Below are 25,003 nucleotides of genomic sequence, written 5' to 3' on the forward strand. Positions count from 1 at the left end.
ATAACTATTATTACTGAGAAACTTCAGAAAAATGTTCAAGATTGGGAAAAAAAAAAGCTTTTCCAGCAGTAGCGCTGACATTCAAACTACATTTATAGCACCCCCTGCAGTGGAGAAATACTTGCTCTGTTACCAACGTAAAAAGGAAATATTTCATACCGCTGAGCTATAAGAAAAAACATCACCTGAAAAAATAAGTTTTCCTTTTCTTTTTTTGTCTTTGGTAGATTTTGTTATCCCATTTGAAGACTTTCAGACAGAAGCGACACGAAAACCTTGATGGAGAGAGGTGGTGATGGGCCGCTGTGCCCCCACCACCATCGTCCACCTACCCCCTCCTTCACTGCATGTTACTGAGCAGGTGAGAAACATTAACAGAGGCAGCAGCAGCTGTGGCCCTCTGCTCCACACATGTGGGCCAAAATATGAGCTACTTCCAGCTCGCCCACTCTTAACATTGGTCACTAATGTTAACACTCTCCTCTCTGAGCTACAGAGAGAGTATCTGTGGAGTATTCTGTAGCTCTGTGTAGCTCTAGGTCAGTGGTTCTCCAACGTTTTCTCCTCTGTACCACCTGAGAAAACACTGATCTCTCTGAGTACCACCATGATGACCAACATTAGAATACAGCAGCATCATCTTCAATTGAAAATGTAAATGTTAAAATATGAGTTTTCCCTCCATACCACCGGTGGTACGGGTACCACAGTTTGAGAACCACTGATCTAATACATTTTATGAAGGCACTGGAGTTCAGTGTCTTCGTTTCCACCTTCTGGCACTGACAGTGAACAACTTCAGTATGGAGTTGAACAAACTGAAGAAATGTAATTTTCTAAAACCTAAAATACCACAGTGCCTGTGGAGTTACATTCCATTTGTATTTTGAATATGGCCATGTCTTGGCCATATAATTTCCCTGGTACATATGTACCGTCCTGCATCATTTGAATTCCCCTTCAGCTGGAGCTGTGAACTGGATGACCCGGCTGTCACATTGTTTTCTGAACACAAAGGCCGCTGTCACAATTGTGTGGCGTCCCAGCAGAGACATACTGACGTGTGCTTTGTGTTTCCATGAATGATAACTGCTGTTTTGTCATCAGTGAGGTGTGTCGAAGCACACTGTTCTGCATCGACGAGGACCTGAAAGAAGACTGTCCTTTGGGGTGAGGTAGTAGGTTGTATAGTTTTAGGGTTGTACCCTTCCTGTCAGATAACTATACAACTTACTGTCTTTCCTGAAGTGGCTGTAATGTCTTCAGATGTTGAAGGATCAACACTGGAATGAATGTTTCAGTCACATGTCAGTGTTTGAGTGACAAAGAGTTGAATTCTGTCTCAAACTTGATGATTAATAAATGTCTTACTGTACGTGTTAAGTCTGGTTTTATTTGGGCCAAACACACATCAATCAACTGATGACATCACATCTTATGTCACACAATGTAATCTCTGCCTTCAGTATGTGTTTGTTGTGTGCATGTACATCTGAGATAACACGTTGTACCGCAGCCTGGGAGCCAGTCTGAGCTTTCTGGTGTTCGTACGGGGTGAGGTAGTAGGTTGTGTGGTTTCAGGGTAGTGATTTCGCCCAAACAGGAGATAACTATACAACCTACTGCCTTCCCTGAAGGGCAGCAATACTTCACCTTAGAGACGACACACAGACAACAGGATGACTCTAACACAGTGAACAAGATCACCTTCCCCAGCACAGGAACATCAGGTGCAGCTCTTTCAAAGTCAGTCGTCCAATCAGCAGAGCAGCAGGTAAATCTGTTTGTTTTGATGTATGACATTTGATTTCCTCCCACATTGACGAATAAAGAACCTGAAAATGAATTGTTTGTTTTGTGGGTTTTTTTTTAATACATTACAAGATTCGTAGATGACTGAATGGTTGCACGACTGAACCCTAGTGTTCTTGCAGGAAACAGAGGAAACATCATTAACACATTCTGGTGTGGAATCCTCTATCCAGGACTGGAGATCTCCAGGGCTGCAGAGTGATTCATATGGCAACAGATGATGGTTACTGTACTGCCTTCTGCTCTCTGGCCAATAGTTCACACATACACACACACACAAACAGATGGAGGTTGGTGCAAATGCCAGCCAGTAACAAGCCAACTTGGTCTACAGACATGCCTCACTGTCTAAGACCGTGGCCTTGTATTTCATATCAAGGTCAGACTTGCTGTTGTCGTTCAACCCTGATCTGAAGTCAGGAAATCAGTTTTATATTCACTTCGATTGTGAAGTGACAGCAACTAACGAGTCAAAGGTCAGATAGTTTAGCACTGTGGCCTACAAACACAGAGGTCTTATGATAATAAATGTAATCTTTGTTGTAGTTGGAAGGTGGAAGACTGAACTATGTTTCTATGTTTTTAACTGTTCGAGCCTTGACCCGAGTGAAGACAAAGTATTTCTCCACTGCTTCATCCAGAAATCACTTTGCAAATAGCTTTGACATTCTCCCCTGATATATCGGCCTCCCATGAAATAAGGAACTAATGAAAAGCTATTGAGTCTCGGTCTGAGATACGCAGGTCAGAATCAAATGCCATATCAACACACACAGGACGCCAAATGGATAATACTCTCAGCAGTGCTTTCATGAACCTTGTATGATATCATAGCCATAAAAATGGAATGCTATTATTGATTGCATGTAAGTGGATAGGGCTGAAGGGTGTATGTGGGTAGGCCTCTCAAATAAACCACTGAGTGCCATCACTAAAATGAAAAAGAAAAAACACTGAAGCCTTCAGACAAATAGATTTGCTGGCATTAGTCCGTACCATGATGAATATACAGTACAAGCAATGTACTACATAGTATAAAATACATGGCAACACAGCAACATATTTATAAAATGATGAACATAAATATCCCAGGTATGTTATTTAATAGAAAATTATTATTATCACCATTTTAAATTTTAAAATGTATGTCTCGCTCATACAGGTACATATGGCTATGGGCAAGACTGCCATCTACTGGATAAATCGTTGCCTGTAGGTGGTGCTGGTGCAATTTCTTAATAATGGCCATTACCTAGATACCGGAAATGGACTGGATATATCATATCAATGTCCTTTTGTTATTGTAAAAATGAAAACAATTATTAAAAAATAACAATAAGACTGCTGCGTTCCTAACAGTATCAGTGATGCAAATATTAAAATATGATGATTAACCATAAACTCCTGCCATTACGATATTAATTTCAATTTTTTTTTATTTTATTTTTATGGCGGAATATTTATAACATAATAGGTGATACTTATAATTTTTTCATCAAGTCCATTTATGGTTATACAGAACTTTTTAAAAGTTTCACGTAGGTGTAAAAAACAATAATATTTCATGGACATTTACAATTACCTGAAGTTAATTTCATGTGGTCAATCACCATGGTAACAATGGGCGCATGAAGTGATGTTGGCGCCTCCACAGATCTCTGAGAGGTATCAACCCCTTTAAGCTAAAAGTTTCAAAGTAGTTTCTGGTAGCACTACACGTCACTACAGCTGGATGGCAGCAGAGATCTTTTAACGTTGAATCTTCTCACCGATCTCAATAATAATCATAATAATAATGATTGTGATAATAATAATGATGATAATGATGATGATGATGATGATGATGATAATAATAATGTGTTCTTATTTTAAATTATAGCTACACTAAAAAACCTTTATTTATTACTAGTAACATTTCAGTTGAGAGACAGACCTAATGTCATAGCTCTGGGCAGTACTCATTTTATTAATATGATGTGTAAACTACTCAGATTTCCCTTGGGACTCCAGCTGTTGCACAGACTAACCTAGTCTAACCTGAGTGATGTCTTAACAAGAACTAAACAACTCTCAGGAACTTAACCCCTATTTAAGCAACAGTGTTCAAATTGAAAATATATGCACAAAGCCAATCCCCAAAAGGCACTAAGCAGAAATTATACAATGTGAGGCAAACCCTTAAATATTAAAAAATTCTACTTGGCTCATCGGTTTGGCTGCACCTCTTGTGATAAACAGTACTGTAAATCCTAAACAACAATAAAGCTGCAAAAAGCAGTTAGGTAACAAGTGTTAAATTAAAGCTTTGCCTTAATGTGAGTCTACCCATGAAGAAGAAGCCATGGTGCATGTGACTCCAGACGGTACGTGCAGGTTGTGACGGTTTTATTGTGGCGCCATTGTTACTGTAGAGCTGCCAGCAGTGCCCCGAGGCCTGAAGCAAAAGACAGACTGACACCCATTTGGGTTTGCCAAAAGACATGGCTAGACTGCAGTGATAGCTGGATTAGGTAACAACACAGCAGGGAGGTGTCACTTACACACAGTCCCTGGCAGGAGCTAGGATGGACTATGTTGGTCAATGTTGTGAAATTGATTTCATAATTTAACTGGACAACAACACATTCAGATGGGAGGTGTGCAGCAACTTTAGTCCAAGCTCAGATTTTCTGGAAAAATCCCCACCACTTTGATATGCACTATTATAATTTTAACATTTGTAAACTATTAACCTACCGGTTTGGAGGAGTTCAGACTTGGTGATAAAATATTCAATATTAAGTATAGACTCGTGTATTCTGTATATACAGTTTATATACAGTAGAAACTACTAAAGTATTTGCTAAACTATTTGTTGGAAGCTTGTTGAAGCAAGAAAGTTGTGGGTTTGGATCCCATCACCCCTCTATGTATTATTATGTTCCTTTCTTCTGAATGTGGATTTGCTCCTACTTAATATTATTTCCTAGTAATCCGGCTGTCACGGCGGTTAGGGGGCGTCCTTCTCACCAGAAACTCTTCATTCTATTCGCCCAAACCATAGGTGTGTCACGGGGGTGTGTGTCTCATCTCAGCCAGCCCTCTTGTCGGTCGTGTCGTCACGTCCGGCGGGTGTGAACCTCACGGCTCTGCTCTGTATGGAGGTGGTGGGGGATTTTTTGACAGCGGCAGCGCTGCTGGGTAACAAACACGAACCTAGGGCTGGAAACGACGATTTGTCCTTCTCCTCTCTCCCCTCTTCTCTCTCTCCATCCGGCACTGAACGCTTCTCATCCAGGCGAAGATTTCCAGAGATATGGCAGCGACGCTTCTTGCTGATCATTGCAAGGTAGTTGTCCTCGTTTGGCCTGTTTTGGGTTTGTTTTGTTGGGAGAGTGCACCCTCCTGCTGCACCAGCACTGCCAGCAGCAGAGGAACTGAGTGTGGGGGAATGCGGGCAGTGGGCTGCAGCCCAGGAGCAACAGTGCAGGGTGCAGGTAGTGTGGGGTGTGTGTGTGTGTGTGTGTGTGTTTGTGTGTTTGTGTGTGCGCAGCGACAAGCATGCACACAGTTGTTTACACTTTTCAGAGCCAGATTCATTTATTGTTTTTTAATGTTTCGACTCCACTTCGCTGTAATCAGGTGTTTTTAGCTTGCACTCCTGCACAAGTTACATGTCCGAGCCTTAAGTAACGTTTCTCTGGGATGTAAGCTCCTGATGAGATCTTCACTCCATACAAAGGCTGCCTATTCTGCCTCCATCTGAAGCAGCCATAAGTGAAGTGCTCACAGGCCTCTGTCTCTCACTCCCTCCTCCCTCTCCTCCCCTCTTCCTTCTCCTCTCTGACAGATAAACAGTGACAATAACGACAGAGGGACAGTGTCTTGCTGTGTGCTAAATAGAAGACTGTAGAAAAGAAAACATAGGCTGCACCAAACCTGATCATAAATTAGACCCAGAGGGCAGCCTGTCAAGTGGGGGCATACTGTTGCCAACATTTAAATCAATGACTTTGGAAGAACTACAGGAAGTTGTGATAACAGTCAGTGAGCAGGTGTTGAAGGTCTGTGGAACAGTGTTGTTGTTATAAATTTAGGGACCGGATCTGGTTCTTGATACAGCATCAGTACTTTTCCAGTTCAGATCATACTTTCTCTTTTTAGGTGTGTGTTTTTTTATTCTATACTCACAAAAATGTTTTGTTTTTTTAATGAAGAGAATCAGCAGATAAGGATGAAGGTGGTCATTTCATTACGTCTGTATGAGATCAAACACATCTTATCTTAGTACGAGTTCAAGTGTACACAGACTCACCACTGATATATTTTCCACATGGTTAGAAAGAATACTGCAATAACCAAATCTAGAAAACAGTATCATTGCATTTAAATCACAGTTTGTTGGATCTGAGCCAGGACAAATTTTGACTACAGATGTGATCAGACCTTTAGAGGAGTATTTGCATCTAAAAATAATTCGAATAACATCTGCTGTATCTTTCATGTTTACTGTATGATACCTGTCTGTTGTTGTTGTTGTCAGGATACACACCCACACCCATTCACAGCATAACGTGAAGCTAGGTAAGTGCAGTATTACTCAGTCCGTGTTTTAGTATTTTCATAGCATGACTTTGTTTGTGTATTTACATATTTTAAAAAGGCCTAAAAACGTTTATTAAACTTTAGAAACCCTGCTCTGTGGTTGGACTGACAACAAGCCAATCATCAGGATCCATGGTTTAATAACATGGTGTTACCCTTAAGCAATTGTCTTCACCCCATGAGTCCCCTCTCCCTTCTATTGTTGTAGTCATGCACCACTCAGAGCTGAGTGCCAGGCGAGGTCATACTTAACTGAGCCTTAATGTAAATATACATCCATCACTACCTCTGGGAATTGATTGCGTTATTCGGTGAATAAAGCTGAGCACTTTTTTTTTTTCATTTTCTTTTCACTTTTCTGTTACCTGAAATAACCTCACCGTGTGATGCACCTTAAAGGTACACAGTGTAAAATCATTTTGTATCCCATTTCTATGTGTAGTCCCTTTTTTGTTTCTATCAAAAGCGTCTGTTCTTTAGAGGTGTTCCTGTTAACTGCAGCCAAAATAATTGTATTACTGCAAGTGAATTATGTGTTGAGGGATATTCTTCACCACTGTGTACAGAACATCAGTTGAGTGTATGGCTGTATGATAAGTGATCATCCCAGGTGGAAACAGTTCTTTTGATTGGGTTCTTTTATAGACGGAAATTATATCGATGGTCTTGAAATTTGACCCCAATCCTCTACATCAGTGTTTTCCCTTAGGTGGCCTGGAATTCAAGTAGGGTGGCCTGGAATGCCATGTCATTGTAATTGATAAAAAATATATTAAAAAAATATGCATTATCTTAAAATCGGTCAAATCCTCACTGTGGCCAGTTTAAAATAATAGTTTTTTTTCATAATTCATTGTTCGAGAGATTGTTTGTTCAGTATTGATTTTCAGCTCACCTAGCTGTACATGGGATCGGGGAAAATAAAAAGTCACTTTGTGATCACGAATCTGGCTACTCCAACAAACATGATACTAAACTAATTCTAGAAATAAAAAGTATCCCGGGGTCTCTAGAAATTTGTGACATCAAAATGGGATTATAAGCCATAAAAAAAAAATCAATATCACATTCTCAATATATGCAATCAGAAAATATTTCAAGGTCTTTTTGTTCATTTTAAAGGTGTCATGAAAACAGCCAGTGAATTTTGCTGTTCTAAAAAAACAGGTTCTAAATCTGTGCTGTGTGCCAGGCTTTCACCTGTGTTTGCTAACTCAGGCTCCACATTGATGTGGAATTTCCACTGCGACCAAAGGTCTATAGGCAGAATCATTTTTGCTCAGTTTATCTTCACGGCGAAAGTGGTGTAAAAGTCATTAGAAAAACAGAGATTGTTGTTGATCTTATCGATGTACGGAAACACAAGCTATATACTGCAGTACAGAGTGAATAAATACTCTGTAAAACTGTATCTTTCCATGTGGTTGTGTCAAACCTTGGGTAAACAATGATTGCAAATCCATCTTTTGGTAACATACCTGTAAGTATAAAGTTAATTTTTAAGAGAAAAAAAATAAATAAAAAGATTGATTTCTGTCATTGGAGTAGAGCTTTACTGGTTGAAATGTATGAAATGTACATATCAAGTCAAACTGTTTAGTTATTGAGACAATCCAATGCATCGTAGATCTTAAAGACACCATATGAAAGTGTTGCTCAGAAATGTACCTGTGTGTGTTCAGCCTTAAGGCAACAGCAGGTTTCTGTCTGACCAGGCTGCACTAGTCAGGGTTTGAAACCTGAGAGAGTTAATCAACTTCTGCTTGGCTGCATTCAAACAAGGAAGTAGGTGGACTGGCTTTTAAACACAAAAAAGAAAACAGACGTCATCGTGCTGATGTGCACAGGTTGTCTCTTGAATTCTTGCAGAGAAAGAACACGGTGGAAGATTTGACACTTAAAAACCAGCAGTGAATTCACTTTATGACTTATCTGCAGCCAGTTTATATCTTGAAAGAAATATTTCAAACAATGATTATATGATGATTATGAAATGAAATGAAATGATTATAATAATTTTGATTATTAAATTTTTATTATTAAATTCCACACCCATTCATTGATTAAAAAAGTCTTCCTGCACATTTCCTGGAGGATAGTTCCAGTTGCTTAGCCATGTAAGTAAGTGTTAATGCACAGATCTTTATTTCAATAATGAGGTGGAAATGTGATGGGAAAATGTAATTGATCACACAAGACATGATTTAGAGCAAGAAGGGTTGGATTGTTGACTTTTTATGGATCTGTCATTGGCCAGCAGTCTGTATGAGTCAATCATACATACAGTTTACAATCATACAACAATGTGTACATAAGCCCAGTGTCAAACTGTTCTACCCTGAGCTCCGTCGAGCCTGAGTGAGACAAGTACATTCCTTTTATAGTACATAGTGATCCTGCTACTGTGGCAAAATTAATTTTGTTCACCAGGCATGCGTGCTGCATGCCTCCCGACAAACACGTGGAGTGATTTGGCAGCCAGAAAAGGGGAACTCAGGACTCCACAGTGTCATGCTGGAAAATGAAACAAGATACACACAGCTGTTGGAGGGGAGGAGAAACTCTCCTGGCCTCGTTTTGTCATCTGGGGTTTTCAGATTTCTGGTTTCACTTTTTCTTCACATTGTCTGTTTTATTATAAATGCTGTTAATCCATCAGAAGGTAGACTGACTGTCTGCACAAATGTTGCAAACACATTTGGACGTATTATTTTTGAAAGATCTGAAGTGTAACTTGATGATGTTGTGTTGCAGTGTTCACCATGGGACAAAGTCTGCAAATTATTTATTAGTCAATGATTGAGTTTAATATAATTTTGCAACAGAGAGTTAGTTGGTTAGTAGAATTAGGTGTCTCGCTGTCACTACCAGGGTGTATGAATAGTACAAAGTAATCCTAACAAGTGTATGATGGTGTCCTGGCGTGCACTCCTTTGTAGGTTTTTTTCTTCATACTATTTAAAATAATGAGGGTTTTCAGGGACAAGAGACTCAATAGATTGAAGACGTGACTTCAAAAATCCAAAGATTAATAACTCAGCTGTGGTTTTGTGTACATTAAATCAGAAGTGATTAAAATAAGGTTCATTTCTTATCTAGAGGGTGAGGCCCACGTAAATGTATAACTTGGTCCTATGGAAATGTTGGACTGACTCTAGATTCATGTGAGACGCCTTCATCTCTAACATGCAGTACTTTACCCTATATATTCATTATCTCTCCTCGGCACATGTGCAACCCCTCTCCAATTCATCTCTCCAACTTCATCTCTTTAAACCATACATCATAGCAGGTCTCACTACCATCTTCTAAATATCCCCCTATTCTTCTGTCAGCATGAACTTTGAATACAAGGTATTAACTGTGGTACTTACGACTGTGTTCAAAGGCTCCAGTCGGTACAAATTGATATTAACATCAGGTTTGAATAGGGCCTTAGGTAAACCAAAGTTATTGGTACACTAGAGCGAAATCTCTGGGGTCATAAATTCTGCTGAAAAGACAGAATCGTCCATAAAGAAATGTACCCTTTGCTTCAACTGGAGGTTCTGTGTGGGGGTCGGTGGCTGCTGGGTCTGTGTGAGCAATTTAGAAATAAGTACAAAGTGGCAACCGAGAGTTAGAACTTGGCTGTGGATGGATATGTTGCTTAAGGACAGTGTCGTTAGCCTTGGTGATTTTAGCAGCTGGAAACAGTGAGGGTCGGACCTGCCAAGTTCAGCTGCAAAAACATGAAGCACACTGCTGTAGCCAAGCTGTGGCTCTGCTTTAGGTTTAGGTCCCACAAAGTCGTCTGGTCTAAAAGCCGGGGGATCGGTTCCAAATATTCAGCTCGTGTTGGTTTAAATACCTTCTCAAATGCCTTTTTTTAAGTTCGTGTCACCTCTGACTAGAGTCGCTTATCTCATTCTTTTTCTTCCACAACATACATTTAACACAATGCAGTGCTGTTCTTTTAACATCCAGCATGAAGGTTAAGGTCACAGTAGACCTTGAGGTAACACCAAACACTGTCACACCGCACTTCCTGCAGGGTTTACTGGTCAGATACTATGTGTGTCCTGTGAGGTCGTGTGGACATTTGTCGAATATTCTAACATTGAACACGCTGTCAGTGCTGGGGTCAGAGTCCACGGAGGTTTATGGAGGTGGCTTAAGTTCTTCACTCATTGCATCAGATAATGTGTTGAAAAGGGTCAGAGTCGGGATATAACATTGTGTTAGAATTGCAGTTGTTTTACCAAAATGTGTAGCAGGATAAATGTTATTTTTTTCACATACAGTGTATAAAAAACCCCCAAAAACAACCTTTTAAGTTAAGTAACCTAAACTCATCTTGAATGTACCAGACCAGAGAAAATGAAAAGTGTTTGGCGGAACAATGTCAGGCCTCATTTTCCCTAAATGTGGCATGGTGTTTTAGAGAGTGCTTGGGCTTTACGGGATTACCTGCAGACCACATCTGTCACCTTTTAAAAATATCTCACACGTCATAACAATGTGAGTCAAAGAACAGCAACCGATGCCAGAACAGCAAATGTGTGTTCTTCAATACACATTGGCAACGTTTGAAATTGTAAGTTACCTCACATCAAGCCTTAAGGTTGTTCAAGTCTCAGGTTAATAAGTGTTGATTGCATAAAATGGTTTTTCATACATTTCACAATAAAGGATTGTGTCAGTTTAGCCAAGATCTAAAATTAGCAGCGTGCATTGATTAGTTGTGTCATGGTCACTCACGTGACAAGGCAATGACCTGATAGCAAAAAGATTGAAATGTTTGTTATGATGTGGTGAATCTGTCAGACCTCAGTCAAAGTCCAATGTCAATCACTGTCACTGCCAGCACTTTAACCATATGCCATCGTGATAAGCGGGTGAAGACCAGCCTATCAGCCCTAAAGTGATAAGGCTCTCACCGAGTGTTTACACTGCGGGCACGGTCCAGACCTCACTCATGTCCATTTGTTTGAAGAGTTCAAACAAATGGACAGGGAGAATAGGCGGGACGTCAGCCCTATCAGCCCATATTCCCACTCTAATACCACCATTAAAACCTCCAGGGCCCTTCTTCTTACAGACCTGTCAGTCAGGTTGCAGGATGAGATGATTAAACATTAACTTGTAATCCTGTCTCGACACAAACTCTGGCTCTTTCACACATTCGCTCACAAACACACTGAATTATCACACAAACTCTGGGAAGAGCTGGATTTTATATGTCTGTGTTTTTGTCGCAGTTGATTGGAAGTTTTTTTTGTTGAGGAAGGTATGTTATTTTATTTAGTCCTGACACTTAATCTGAAGATGTTTCTTACCATAACAGTCAGTATTAGTGCCAGGAGCCTCTGTTATTATCACACAGAGAAGTAGTGCATGTTTCTGTACCCTGTTTTAAAATGTTTTATACACTTTTGTGAGACAAACGCTGACATCTTTCTCGATTTCCACCTCTTGTTGTGTTTCCTTGTTCTCATGCTCGTTATCTATTTTTAGTAGGAAATTATCTTCACGCATAAAATCACAACATCCTTTCAGCTGTCACTCAGAGCAAAGGTGTCCATACTTTTTAATGTGTGCCTTGATCAGATAATTGCAGGTTACCTGAGGGCCACAGGAACCACCTGTCATATTCCTGTAACTGTAAATAAGTGGCATAGGATATGTACTGCGTGACGCTGCGTTTGTGTGATGAACATGCGGTTTGTTTAATTTGGAAGTGCAATAAAGCATTTTTGGCAGATGTTTTTACAGAACTTTTAGCTTTTTTTATGTCAGACAACACAAGTAAAGAAAAGGAACACCCAAACAAAAGCAATCTATCTATCTATCTATCTATCTATCTATCTTACTAACTAACTAACTAACTAACTAACTAACTAAATAACTAACTAACTTTGTCCTGATGGTAAAGCAGAAATCATTATCCACATCAAACCCAGCAACGGTTTGGTCGTATGGCCACATTACTTGCATTTTCTGGGCGTTATCTGCTGTTTGTCCTGTTCTGTTAAAGGTAACAGGTTGCCTGAGCTTGTTTATCAGCCCCACACAGGGGCTTAGTGGCTATTCCATGGCCTGTCTGTCTAATGTAGATCACAACTGCAACGGATGCCTGTGCTGTGGGGGCTGGGTGACCACATGGATTATTAAGACTATATGACCATGTGTCCAGCATGTAGTCAGTGATATACTTGCACGTGTGTCAATCTTTTTTCAAATGACCACATTCTGATTTATTAATGGCAAAAAAAAACCCAAAAAAAAAAAAAAACCTGAAACCAACTTTAGGTTTTTCGTTGGTTTAACTTCTCTCTGTCCGTGATTTCAAATGTCAGCCATATGGTAGCATTGCAAAGCCATTGTCAAAGAACCCTTGGTGATTTTTTGTTTTCTTTTGTCCCTTTAACCCTCCCATTCTGTGACATGCACACAGCCATGTATAACCTGACTCATCTTCCATTGACCGTGCACAGTGCCCACAGCAGGCTCGATGAGTGAGCAGGGAAGGTCTTGACCTCAAGGGCAAAGGTTTGCTGTTGCCATAGGACCCACTTTTTTTTCTTTTTTACTTTGTCTCACTGGCTCATTCTGACTTGCACACGGCTATTAATGGCTGTGTAATTTAGCTTGAGTGACGTTCCTCTTCACACACACACATTCACACACACTCACGCCTCCTGTGTCCCACAGACCGCTGCAACCTACAGGTGAGGAGTTCTGCATGTTTACATTCTCATGTTGTGTTGGGGGCAACATGAGGTAACCTTGGTCCACCTTTTCACTGGTAGAGGGTCATGAATGTGTGTCATGTATGTTAGACCTGCACATGCTGTGTATTTAGACGAGGACTCAATACACAGGCCACCAGACTGACTGATCTGTAGAATAGTGTGTGCCTTTCTAAAAGTGGATCACAAGGTCCTATGACATCACAATATAAAGTGTATCCTGTCTAATAGGAAAACACATATACCTTGTTACATATACCTTCCTGAGAGAGAAAGAGAGGCCGAGCCCGTACATCATCAGTAAGTGATCCATACCTTCTGTTGCTACTTTGTTTATGTCATCAGACCTGTAAATAGACCGAACATGACAGCAGAACTATTTGGAACGTGCTGTCAGTCTCACATGGTGCACCCTGTCCACAGGAGTTAAGTTAAGGTTAAACCAAAGACGTGTAGTGGCCTGGGATGGCTGAGAACAACGACAGCTGCTATCTTAAAGCAGTATTACTGCTAACGTTACCCCCCTCCTCACCTCCCTCCCCTCCCTCCTTCCTTGTTTCATGTTCTTATGAGATGGGTGAGCTGACAGAAAGGGCTTACCAAAGATTGACCCAGTTTACGTGGAGACATGTAGAGTGTAAAAATGCAGGGCGGGCCCTCACACACCTCCTCCTACCTCCTGTCTACCTTTTGCTATTCAGCAAAATCTGTCTACAGTGTGGCCCAGAGATACGAGTTTAATCCGGTCCACAACAGCACTCGTATGTCGATTCACTCGTATCTCGTTTGCATTTTCCCCATTAAATATAACTAAAAACCAATTAATTGGTTCCAGCCCCCTAGAAATATAGTAATAATTAATTAACTTGACCCCCCTCTAAACATCAGAAACTGAGATATAAACAAATATATTGATAATATAAAATAATATTAATAATTTGGAAAACATTTTATAATATTGTTATTGCAACACAGTGTCGGTGCCACTAAGGTAGGAGAAGGACTGGGAGTGACGATTTGATTTAGATGATAGAAAGAGAGACAGAGAGAGAGAGAGAAATAAAGTGACGGGTAAAAGAAACCACCGAGGGACAGTGATCGAGACAGCGCGACTTTGTCGAGTGGAAAAATGGAGCTCAGTTAAAGCACTCGTAACTCCTTGTATCACGAGGAAAAATTTGAAAAAAGTTACTTACTTGTAACTTATGCAACTTGTATTTCGGGCCCCTCTGTACTGTACTTGTCGGTTCTGTTTCTTTTAAGTGATCGCCACCCCTCCAGACCCTCCCGCCATCACCTCAAACTACACTTCTATCACAACTCACCCTGAGCCAGTCCACTGACCTACATTCATTCCTCCACACGTCCCTGTCCCCCTCTCTGTTTCCCTCTGTCCTGGGTCCTTCTGTTTCTGCAGTTTGCGAGGATAAAGTTACTGTATTTAGAGTAGATAGCCCAGTGGAGTGGTGTGTGTGTGTGTGTGTGTGTGTGTGTGTGTGTTATGTCATTAGATACTCCATGTCTTTCACTCATCCATCGCCTGCTGACCCAGTCAATTACACATAACCTGCGTGAGTGGACAGCTACAAGTTACATCATTGCCACTAATGGAGCTTTGACATGATCGATTTATTCAATGATTACAGACAAAATAACTTGTTTAAAAATCCCATATCTGACCCATGTTTTCACCCTTTTACTGTCTTTCTCCCCAGTCCGATGAGTAAGAGTGCTGGCCGTCTGCACCTCCACCACAATGGTTGACATGGAGAGCCACTACCACCCCCCTTCTCCCCTGGAGGACTCGGTGTTGGACAGCCCCCTGTGCACCGGTGACGAGTTCATGGACGGGATGGAGGAGCTCCAGGAAATTTCCCAGTCCATTGACGATGATGCCCTCAGCTCCTTGGATGTCCCTGAGTACCACTCCTCCAGCAACGGCTCAGAGAGCTCCACCTTCTTAGGTGAAAATGGGCTCAGTGTAATCATTTAAAACATGTCTCTTCCAAAGATGTCATGTTGACAGAGTGGGCGTACTGCTCCGACACTGACATGTCACATATTTCACATTCCTCTGTGTCGCTTTTTACCTTTACTTTTCAACATGTTTTCCTTCCTTATCAACCTCTAATTTTCCCAACACCCTAGTTTTTCCGTCCTGTCTGCCTGCAGCCCCTCTTTGCACCCCATACCCACTAAGGAATCCACACATTTCTCAGCCATTACATGCTACACCTCAGTTACTTATGTGTTTTCTTCTTTAAAAAAAGTGCCGTAGACATATGGAATGTTTATGGTGGTGTTGCGTAAGCGTCGGATTTCAGAGATCTTCAAAAGACAAACATTTACCTTGTTGTTATTGAGCGACATAAAAGAGAGAAAGCGAAAGAATCAAATGTAAGGGGGAGGGGGAGCACCACAGGAACATTTGATGATGTCATGGAAAGAAGATGGTTGAGGTGGCGTTCAGGACTGCTGTGTGTTGTCAAGCACAGACAGGATTAGAGAAGAGGGGATAAGAAGCTCTGACGGACTTTTCCTGTTCACATTCAGTCACTTCAAACACAGGATTTTTGCCACTGATCCACTGTCTCATTCAGCCTGGACATGTTCTGGTGTATCCTTACAGAGTCATGTGGTTTGACTTAATGACACTGTTTTGTACCGTGTCATCGCTGCTATTTGTGGGTATGAAAGTTATATTAAAGCCACACTGTCAACTGAAGGTGTAAATAAAAACCAGTGGCAGCGTGTGACTTGTCAGCTGTGTTCCATTTGGAAGACGTTTTTGTTGTGGAGGAAAAAGTCAATTCCTTAAATGGGAGAGAAAATACATAGACGGGAGAAATTACCTTTTCTATCCAATATCCAATTATGGAAACTGAGAAAAAGCCATGGAAACAATTACGTTTCCTCGAACAATTATTTCTTATCACAGCTTTTTTAAGTTTTGAACACGCATGTCTGTTGTCACTGTCTGTTGTCACAGAGTTTCATTCTTTGTGTTTTACTTGCCCATGGCCAAAAGCTCCTCCTACTGTCCCATGTTAAAACGTAAATGAGGAAGTATCTGTGGAAACAACTGGGTAGAGCCAAAGCAAAGACTCGACTCATTTAGGGTGTGTAGCTACCAAAGTTACAAGGGAAATTAGACCTTACATTTACCAAACTTTCTGCATTTAAAGCCAAAATACTGCAACAGCCCTGTTCGTTTGTTTGTTTCGCAGATGCCCTGACGCCGGCCTCCAGTCCCTCATCAGTGGTTTACGGGTTGACGGCAGGTCAGGAGGAGCAGTTGTCCTCGTCTTCGCTCACTTTGGAGTGTCGAGTGTGTGCTGACCGGGCCTCGGGCTACCACTACGGTGTCCATGCATGTGAAGGCTGCAAGGTAGAGTGGTCTATGTTTTTGCACATCCTTTTCGGTTTTAAGGGCGGAACTTGGAGTAAGTAGTCCCTCTGAGTATTAGCAATTGTATCTGTTGTTACTGTGGTATAAATAAGGCAGATGAGGCAAAATTCCTCAATGTGAGAACAGAAACTCACTTTAGTGCATGTCGGCAACAGCAAACTGACCGTGACTCAGCAATAAGCTCTGGTGTGCATCCCGTTAACCATTGTACATATAAACAGTAGAAGGACTGCAGTAAAGAGTCGGTCTCTTATGGACGGTCCAAGGTGGAACTCTCGGGCTGTAAAACAAATTGTAGCACAAAAGTCAAGGCTAATGTGTTTCACAGGACATCCCCCGTCAGGTGGGAGTCATTACAGGTGCATCTAACCATCGTAACCTATTACATGCATTCTAAAGGTTATGATTTTAAGAGTTTTTCTTTTTTCTCAAAGGCATCAGATCTGAAATGCTACCTCTTTTAATTTTTTTTTCTTTTTAAGAACCCTAAAAATGATTAAATGGACTTGAAGTATTGAGGCTAAAGTCGTTGGTACACATATGGGAAACACAGCTGCATGTATTGTAGTGCACTGCAATTTTGTAAGACATTTTATTGAAACCGTATGTTTTTTGAACAAAAGGACAAAAAGAAGTCTTTCATTAGTCTGGGTGGAAGCATGTTAACAACTGGATTACATTGAGTTTTGCCTGAATTATTTGCTGCATTCTTGCCTTATGTGACACATAAACTGGTCAAGGTTCTAAACAGATCTGGACTGCAGGCAGGACAAGAATGTTTTATGTGAAGACAGTTGTTTGTGCAAAATGAGGCCCAAATATCTAAATTAAATTCTCAGAGGATGTCCCCACAATAGGGTTAATTTACCACAGAACGAATTGACAGTCTTTCTAGCTGTGAGGACTTAACAGGTGATTCTGCAAAAGATAAAAAATCAATTGTAAACCCATTTACATTCAGTCAAATTGAATGTAAATGTGAAAGACATTTTTGGAGAAATCTGGATTCAGTAATAACAGCCTCATATGACCATTGGAAACCAAAGACATGGGTTTTTTTGACATATGTTTTTTTTTGCTTGGACATTGTCCTGTAACAGAAGGAGGCTGACCTTGGATGATCTTGTTCCGATTCTGTCCTTGCCTCATTTAACGCCACAGGTTCGATGTGAGAGTGGTCAGGTTTACTTGGCGTGTGCAGAGAGCAAATCTATTTAATTTCACTTGAACCTTTCAGATTGTGTTTCCAAGCACTTGTGTGTAGTGCATAAAATATAGATAAAACATGAAAAATTGCAGATAATTAAAAAAAAAGTTATGGAAACAAGAGACTCAGGGTGTCGATGTGCTGCAGTTAATTATTGTTAAATCCCAGTGAGACGGAGAGGGTAGACAGGGAGGGAAAAGGCAAGTTAGGAAGCAGAGGTGGAGACACAGACAGGCAGTTTATTACACTGTCATAAAACAAGAAGAACAAAACATGCACTACACGTAGTATTTTATCAAACCTCCGTCTCAACAAGCACCTGCAAAGGTCATTTTACGACTTTTGTTCAACCACAGTCTTTGTCCGTGTCCTGAACAAACCCCACCAATGCAGTCCCTTTTACTGTTTACCCCTTGTTACTGCTGTGATATTGGTGGAGCTAACATTCCACAAAACAAAATCAGCTTATCATAGAATTACAAAAGCTGTTATTACTCAGTTGTACATTTAAAAATATTGGTGAGGCCCAGTTTTTGCTTCATGTTGGTGCCTATCCATTACATTTTTCTAGGGTTTTTTCCGACGGACCATCCGCCTGAAGCTGGAGTACGACAAGTGTGAGCGCCGCTGCAAGATTCAAAAGAAGAACCGCAACAAGTGCCAATACTGCCGCTTCCAGAAGTGCCTCTCAGTGGGCATGTCCCACAATGGTGAGTCCTACAGGCAGGGCAGGTCTGTACAGTACTTCAAGTTCAGCAGCTCACACACGCATTTACACACATACACATTATCATGCATGCAGACACCAAAGAAATCTGTGCAGGCACGTATGTGTAGAGAACGCACGAGTAAACCATCAAACACCATGGCTGAGTTTCATGTTGCAGGTTAAAGACAGTCACTAATTGACGACTAATCCAGGTCATCATGAGTCTTTTGAAAATGTCCATCATTTGTGTGTATTTTTCTGCAGGAGATACCTGATCTCTAAAGCACTCATGAGTACTTTAGAGATCAGGTACTACATGCATGCCTGTAAAGTACCTCTCCCCACTCCCAGCTGATACGCTTAGTATGCAGACCCCCGCCCAGAAAAAGCATATGCTACTGTGGTGGATTTTGTTTGCTCTGCATAAACTTCTACCATGGTGCGCTGACCCTTGGCCTAGGTCGATGTCCTAATTGTACGAAAATGTAACAGTGGGTCAGCGATTTGGCAGATAACGTATGTGGCGTATGTGCATGCATGCGTTGGAGGTATTGGTACTTGTGTTCGCATCATGAAAAAAAAATAAAAACGATCAATGTATCAGGTTATTGACTGACGATCATTCCCGATGTTTCCCCTCAGATACATGACAGGGTTTTGATAGTGATAGTGCACAGAAACACAGCAGCAGCAGTATTTGTCTTTGCTGTACTTCCTCTGAAAAGTACAGGAGTATCGGGTCTCACGGCTCTGAGTGTAACCGTAGAGGGGAAGGAAGGGGATTGGAGATCAAGCGAAACCTGATCTTCTCTGGGTCTGTTATTCTAAGATGCTACAAGAGCGCACTGCTTCTAATTTAAGGCTCGTGGTCCAGACGCTCGATGTGAGTCTTTAATCTGCTGAGTCGGAGTGTTTCTTCAAGATTATAACACACAATATCTGTTCATTATTCTGTAGGACGCTTGTTATTTTGAAATTGTCTTTGTATGATATGAGATAAAAAGCAGGTTTGAGGTTTGATTCCAGGCTGTGGTGAAGTAAAGGTTGTTATTAAAAGAACCATAACCTCAGTGTTTTCCAACTGCAACTTCGCTGTACAATAATCTGATTGGATAAGTTGTTGGAATGTGGAATGTGGAGTAAAACTTTTCACCTGCTCCACCAACAACATTCCTTTTAATTTATCTGATCTCTCAAGTGTAATAAACCCATAGGACAGTGTTATGAAGGAACATGTCCAGAGCAGCATGTCTCTCTGTCTTAAACAAGCATGTGATTGGCTGTGACCCTCCTGACAAATCCCACTTAAAAACAAATGATTCAAATAAACAGCAGCCTCCACCCCTCCCACCTTTACGTTCCCTCACAACTCCAGAGACACAGAGACTCATCCCGCAACAACAGCTCGTAGGAAATGGACTTACGCTCAGCTTAGCATCACTCACTTCCTTTTATCTTAATTAGACTTGGCTCCAAACCAGCCGAGCGCTGTGTTAGCAGCTTCAGATGATCCATCCACTCAGTGAGCAGTAATCTAATGGGCCTCTTCCGGTTTAAAAATCCAAGTCTGGATTTATTCACTCTGCAGTACAGTGGCAAAATCATTTGTGTGTGTGTGTGTTGGATGGCAGGGTTAAAACGGGTCAACTGTAGTATCATTAGGCAAATTGGGATCAGAGTGTCTGAGAGATGTCATTATCCTCTCCTAGGAAGGTGTGAGGTGTAAACCGTACACATACAGTGGAGAGTGTGTTGTTGAATGTTCAACACTGTTGGGCTTTTGTTCAACTTGTTGAATGTTTGTGAACGTCTATAGAGAAAGGGAGTACAGTTGCGTTCAAAGAACCACTGCGAAATGGGAAAAATAGAGGCGAGTTAGCTATAATATTATTTACGTATATATATATATACCCTTTACCACACTGTTAACAACCCTTCCTAGACTGTATCACCTTTTCCCACACAATTATATGCACAGTAGAGTTGTATGATGGCGACATAGAGCGAGAGAGGCGCGGACAGACAAGGGGAGATGCTACGATGCAGGAGCCAAACAGCATGAAGAACAGAAGAGCATGCTCAGTCAGCCAACAGTACACCGAGTACGCATAGTATTAGCCAGTAATATGCCGTGTACAATCTCGTCTAGTCAAACAAAGCTAGCAGTGATCGCTCGCAAATGCGCTTATCTCAATTTCAAAATGAAATCCACATTTTTGAAGCCAAAACTTGCATATGTATGATTTTTAATTATTATGTTTTTTAGTTTTTTTTGCTATATTTCACGAGATCGGATTTTTTAAAAAATTGCGATGTACTGAGGGAGCGAAAGGAGAACCGCGACATAGAGAACACTGTATTTTACATCTCAACTTCTCAAATATCTTTGAATAAAATTGTGTTGTTCCACAGTCCGTATCTCTAACAGACTTGGTCTCATACTCAATAAATGGACATCTAAACCTGCACATATATGACCGACTGTATTCTTTCTGCCCTCTGCCCACAGCCATCCGCTTCGGCCGCATGCCTCAGTCAGAGAAGCTGAAGTTGAAGGCAGAAATGGTGACGGGAGACAGAGTGGTTGAAGACCCACAGCTGTCCGACCAGAAAACGCTGGCCCGGCAGATTTACGAGGCCTACCTCAAGAACTTCAACATGAACAAGGCCAAGGCTAGAACCATTCTTACTGGCAAGGCCAGCACCCCTGTAAGTTGACCAAGAGCACTCTGTTCACGTCCCTGTTGATGTATGTGTTTCTGCGTGCATGTGGTAATTTCTTATTTTATTAGCGGTTTCCTCACAGCTCTGTCACACGTCGTCTTGCAGCACTAAATTTATTTCTGCCCCACGGCAGGGATTTTAATGACAGTCTGGGTTGAGACACTTTGCGATCAACCGAGTTTCCCAACCTAAGCTGACAGCCACTACTCCAGGGTTTATCTGCAGATCGACACACTGACAGAAGTAACTTGCTCAATGTGTAAGACAAGTCAGCGCGTAGTCTGAACAGGGAAACATCTGTTTGCACCCAACCTGGATAAAGAGCCAGTGTGTCAGTTCCATCGTATTTGGCCTCCACCTCTTCTTTCTCTCCACTCAAGGGATCTTTTCATAACCAAATCCTACATTCACCCAAACATGACCTCTGCTGTACAGTTTTCTCCTTCTTTTCATCCTAAAGAAGTCAGATCCGTCCTTCTTCCTTCCCTTCTGTCTGTTTCTCTGGGTAATCAGTGTCATCACTCTCACCTGTGTCCTGTGATTCTTTGTTCGTCAGTCTTACTTGTGTCACCTGGTACCTCCTGCACTCACCTCTGTTTTTGTCAGCTCATTGTTTGGTGTTGATACTTTGTGTTCTTTCAGTGTTGTTTCTGTTTGTTCCTCCACTCTGTGTCCTGCAAGTTTTATGTATTATATGTATATTAAGTTGAACTATGATTTTCTGCAACCGATCCGTGTCTCTAAAGCGCTGCGTTTGTGTTTTCCTGTTCTGGTGAATGTGACTGAAGTAATGTGACCAGCAGTTTCCATGGCGGTTATATGTGTAGCCGTGAAGTGGGTTAAAAGAACCAGGTTGTTGAAAGTGCACATCAGGTTCAAACAGGGGTTTCCTCCAACAGTTCCTCATGATCAAAGCTGTGGAATGAATGAGTGACCACAGAGAGGTGGAAGGCAGACGTTCACCACAGAGTGTGGCAACCTGCCAGGAGCAGAAGTATCCAATCAACCGACATCAGAGTTTGGTAGCAGACAGATTCAAACAGGAACTACTGATTTATGGTCCGACTTAACTGGTTTTGCGGTGATCACTGCTGCATTTATTGGGTTATGCTCAAAGAAATTGAAACCATTGCAAAAACCATGTCTCTTGGTGAAATCTGTACCTGTCGCAGAGATACTGAACTTTCACCTGTTAAAAAAACCAAAAGGTTTTATTGACCGTTGACGAAATCCTCCTTTGGTGTCAGTGCCACCTACACAGACATCTAAAACAAAGCTGTTTGCAGGCAGACACTTCTGCCTGCATATCTTTTGGATGTTTTGAGTGTCAACCACAGTGTACTCATGCAGCTCCGGGGACAAAGAGACCAACTGTACCACTGTGGAAATATTCTAACGTCAATAACGGCAGTGGGATCGACCGCTTTATTAAAAGCTGTGCATGAACCACAACAGACACCAAAGGTTTTCGTGTACTACAGTTTGCCGACTCAGGTTTTTCCACATTTTGTGCAGTCATGTAGGGTCAATGTATGTAGGTCAATGTACACTCTGTACTGCGTGTGACTTGCATTTGAGTTGGGTAATACTTCAACTCTACACTCATGAAAACACTCTTTTTTTTTTTCTTTTTTTTTCCAACTGTCCACAGCCATTCGTCATCCACGACATGGAAACGCTGCAGCTGGCAGAGCAGACAGTGTTGGGAAAGATGGTGGACACTGCTGCTGCACTAAGGGACAGGGAGGCAGAGGTTCGAATTTTCCACTGCTGCCAGTGCACATCGGTGGAGACGGTGACAGAACTCACCGAATTTGCAAAGTCTGTCCCCGGGTTCTCAAACCTGGACCTCAACGATCAGGTGACTCTTTTAAAATACGGAGTGCATGAGGCCATCTTTGCCATGCTCGCCTCCTCTATGAACAAAGACGGGCTTCTGGTAGCGTACGGCTCGGGATTCATCACCAGGGAGTTCCTCAAGAGCCTACGGCGTCCGTTTAGTGAGATGATGGAGCCAAAGTTCCAGTTTGCCATGAAGTTTAACTCCCTGGAGCTGGACGACAGTGACCTGGCCCTGTTTGTGGCAGCTATTATCTGCTGTGGAGGTGAGCCTTTATTTATTTTTATATATAAAGTAAAACATGAAAGCTCTATCTAAACTTTCCTACCTCTACCTTTCCTGTGCCGTGCTTAGATCGCCCCGGACTTGTGAACGTGACACACATTGAACGGCTGCAGGAGAGCATCATTCAGGTTCTACAGCTCCATCTGCTGACCAATCATCCCGACAACACTTTCCTTTTCCCTAAATTGCTGCAGAAACTAGTCGACCTCCGACAACTTGTCACTGAGCATGCACTACTGGTGCAGGAAATCAAAAAGACTGAGGACACGTCACTGCACCCGCTGCTGCAGGAGATCTACAAAGACATGTACTGATAGATGTGGAGGAATAACCAGGAGAACCACTTAAAGATGCGTAATGTGGAAAGAGTTAGTTTGATCGTCACAAACGGTTCTGCTTTCAGCCTAAGCGTTAGGCTCAAAAGTTATGGAGGAAAAGTCAATATACAGCCGATTGAGCCCCTTAGTAAAATCCAGTATATGCAACGTCTGACCAAACTGTTTGATGAAATAGCTTAAGCTACTGGAAAAGTTTAAAATAACTTTTTGACTTGTCACCGCCATCTAACGTTCAAAAAGTAAGGAAAGTTATATAACAGTGTGTGGATTAGATTTTTATAGTGATGTCAAAGAAAAATCAGCCATATACCTCTGTAATTCATGACAGCAGCATTTAAAAAACAAGGATGACCCAGAGGCAGCTTTTGCCAAATGAACTGCCGCAAAAATGAAAGACACCGTTGCAGCCATGTTTCACATTTTATACAGAGACACCACTGCCCCCTCCTGAACATATTGTGTATTTGTACTGTACGTTACAAGACAACAAAGTGGGAATGGTGTTGTGAATAATCCTCATGGAGTAAGATCAGTTCAGGCAGTAGTATTTTTACACTTTAAAATAAGCTAAAAACCATGGTCTCCTGGACGGACATGGCCACATGAACAATGTCACTTTTTATGTGCACAATTCAAGCACAGACATGCATGGGATATGATAATACTATGAAGCCATCTAGTGTATGACTACCTACCCAAACATGTGCACAGATATTTGTCACTCCATCCTGATGTGTCCTGGTATTCAAGGGCTAAACTGAGTACAAGTTGGGAAAATTTCTGACTCCTCTTAGTGTCCAACAAGCATCACTCTTTTTCTCTCAGTTTCCCTTCTGTTTGTCCCTAAGCCATTGTTGTGTTATTAGCATTTTTAAAGAAAACAGAAATACTCCATTCAAGGGATTTTAAATTCAAATCATCAATTTGTCTGATGCTGGTAATCAAACCATCAACCAGCAGCAAACACAAATCTGTGAGCACCAAAGCTTCCATATTCAGACATTGCCATTATTTCTTCATAATTTAACTGGACTTTATTTCAAATGCTCATTCAAACAACATGGCTATTGTCATTGAATTAAGAAAAAATAAATGCACACAGTGCTATTTTTCCCTGTTGTGGCAATGGCTGCGCATACACTGAGGGGCCCCGCCCCTCACTTTGGGAACTGCTGAATTAAGACATTGAGTGAAGGTATTCGTCCATGGTTATAAATGTGGGTATAGAGTGTGATAATGGATATAGACCAAATACATCGCCACGTGGTGTGATTCCGTCCCTCGTCTTCATACCTGGCAACGTCGGATATCTGTCCCAGTAAAAACACACTAACTTTTGTACTTTGTAAACGGAAGCTCCTCAG

At 41.5% G+C, this 25,003-nt stretch overlaps 1 protein-coding gene across 3 annotated transcripts; it reads left to right on the plus strand.

Moving 5' to 3' along the window:
- The first annotated feature begins 4,566 nt into the window (after positions 1 to 4,566).
- On the plus strand, positions 4,567 to 24,997 carry pparab (peroxisome proliferator-activated receptor alpha b). Of its 3 annotated transcripts, none has more exons than XM_008312226.3 (7): positions 4,567 to 5,140; positions 14,843 to 15,091; positions 16,355 to 16,515; positions 18,315 to 18,453; positions 20,962 to 21,161; positions 22,828 to 23,281; positions 23,371 to 24,997. In XM_008312226.3, the coding sequence occupies exons 2-7, from the start codon at positions 14,884 to 14,886 to the stop codon at positions 23,613 to 23,615; spliced, it is 1,407 nt and encodes a 468-aa protein (XP_008310448.1). In that variant the 5' UTR covers positions 4,567 to 5,140; positions 14,843 to 14,883; the 3' UTR covers positions 23,616 to 24,997. The 3 variants fall into 3 exon arrangements, with proteins under 3 accessions (XP_008310448.1, XP_024912098.1, XP_024912099.1); XM_025056330.1 differs by lacking the exon at positions 4,567 to 5,140 and adding an exon at positions 11,514 to 11,665 and having other exon boundaries at positions 23,371 to 23,615; XM_025056331.1 differs by lacking the exon at positions 4,567 to 5,140 and adding an exon at positions 11,674 to 13,106 and having other exon boundaries at positions 23,371 to 23,615.
- Positions 24,998 to 25,003: the final 6 nt, after the last annotated feature.

This window comes from Cynoglossus semilaevis, chromosome 6 (genome assembly GCF_000523025.1).
Source record: "Cynoglossus semilaevis isolate Cse_v1.0 chromosome 6, Cse_v1.0, whole genome shotgun sequence".
NCBI lineage: Eukaryota > Metazoa > Chordata > Actinopteri > Pleuronectiformes > Cynoglossidae > Cynoglossus > Cynoglossus semilaevis.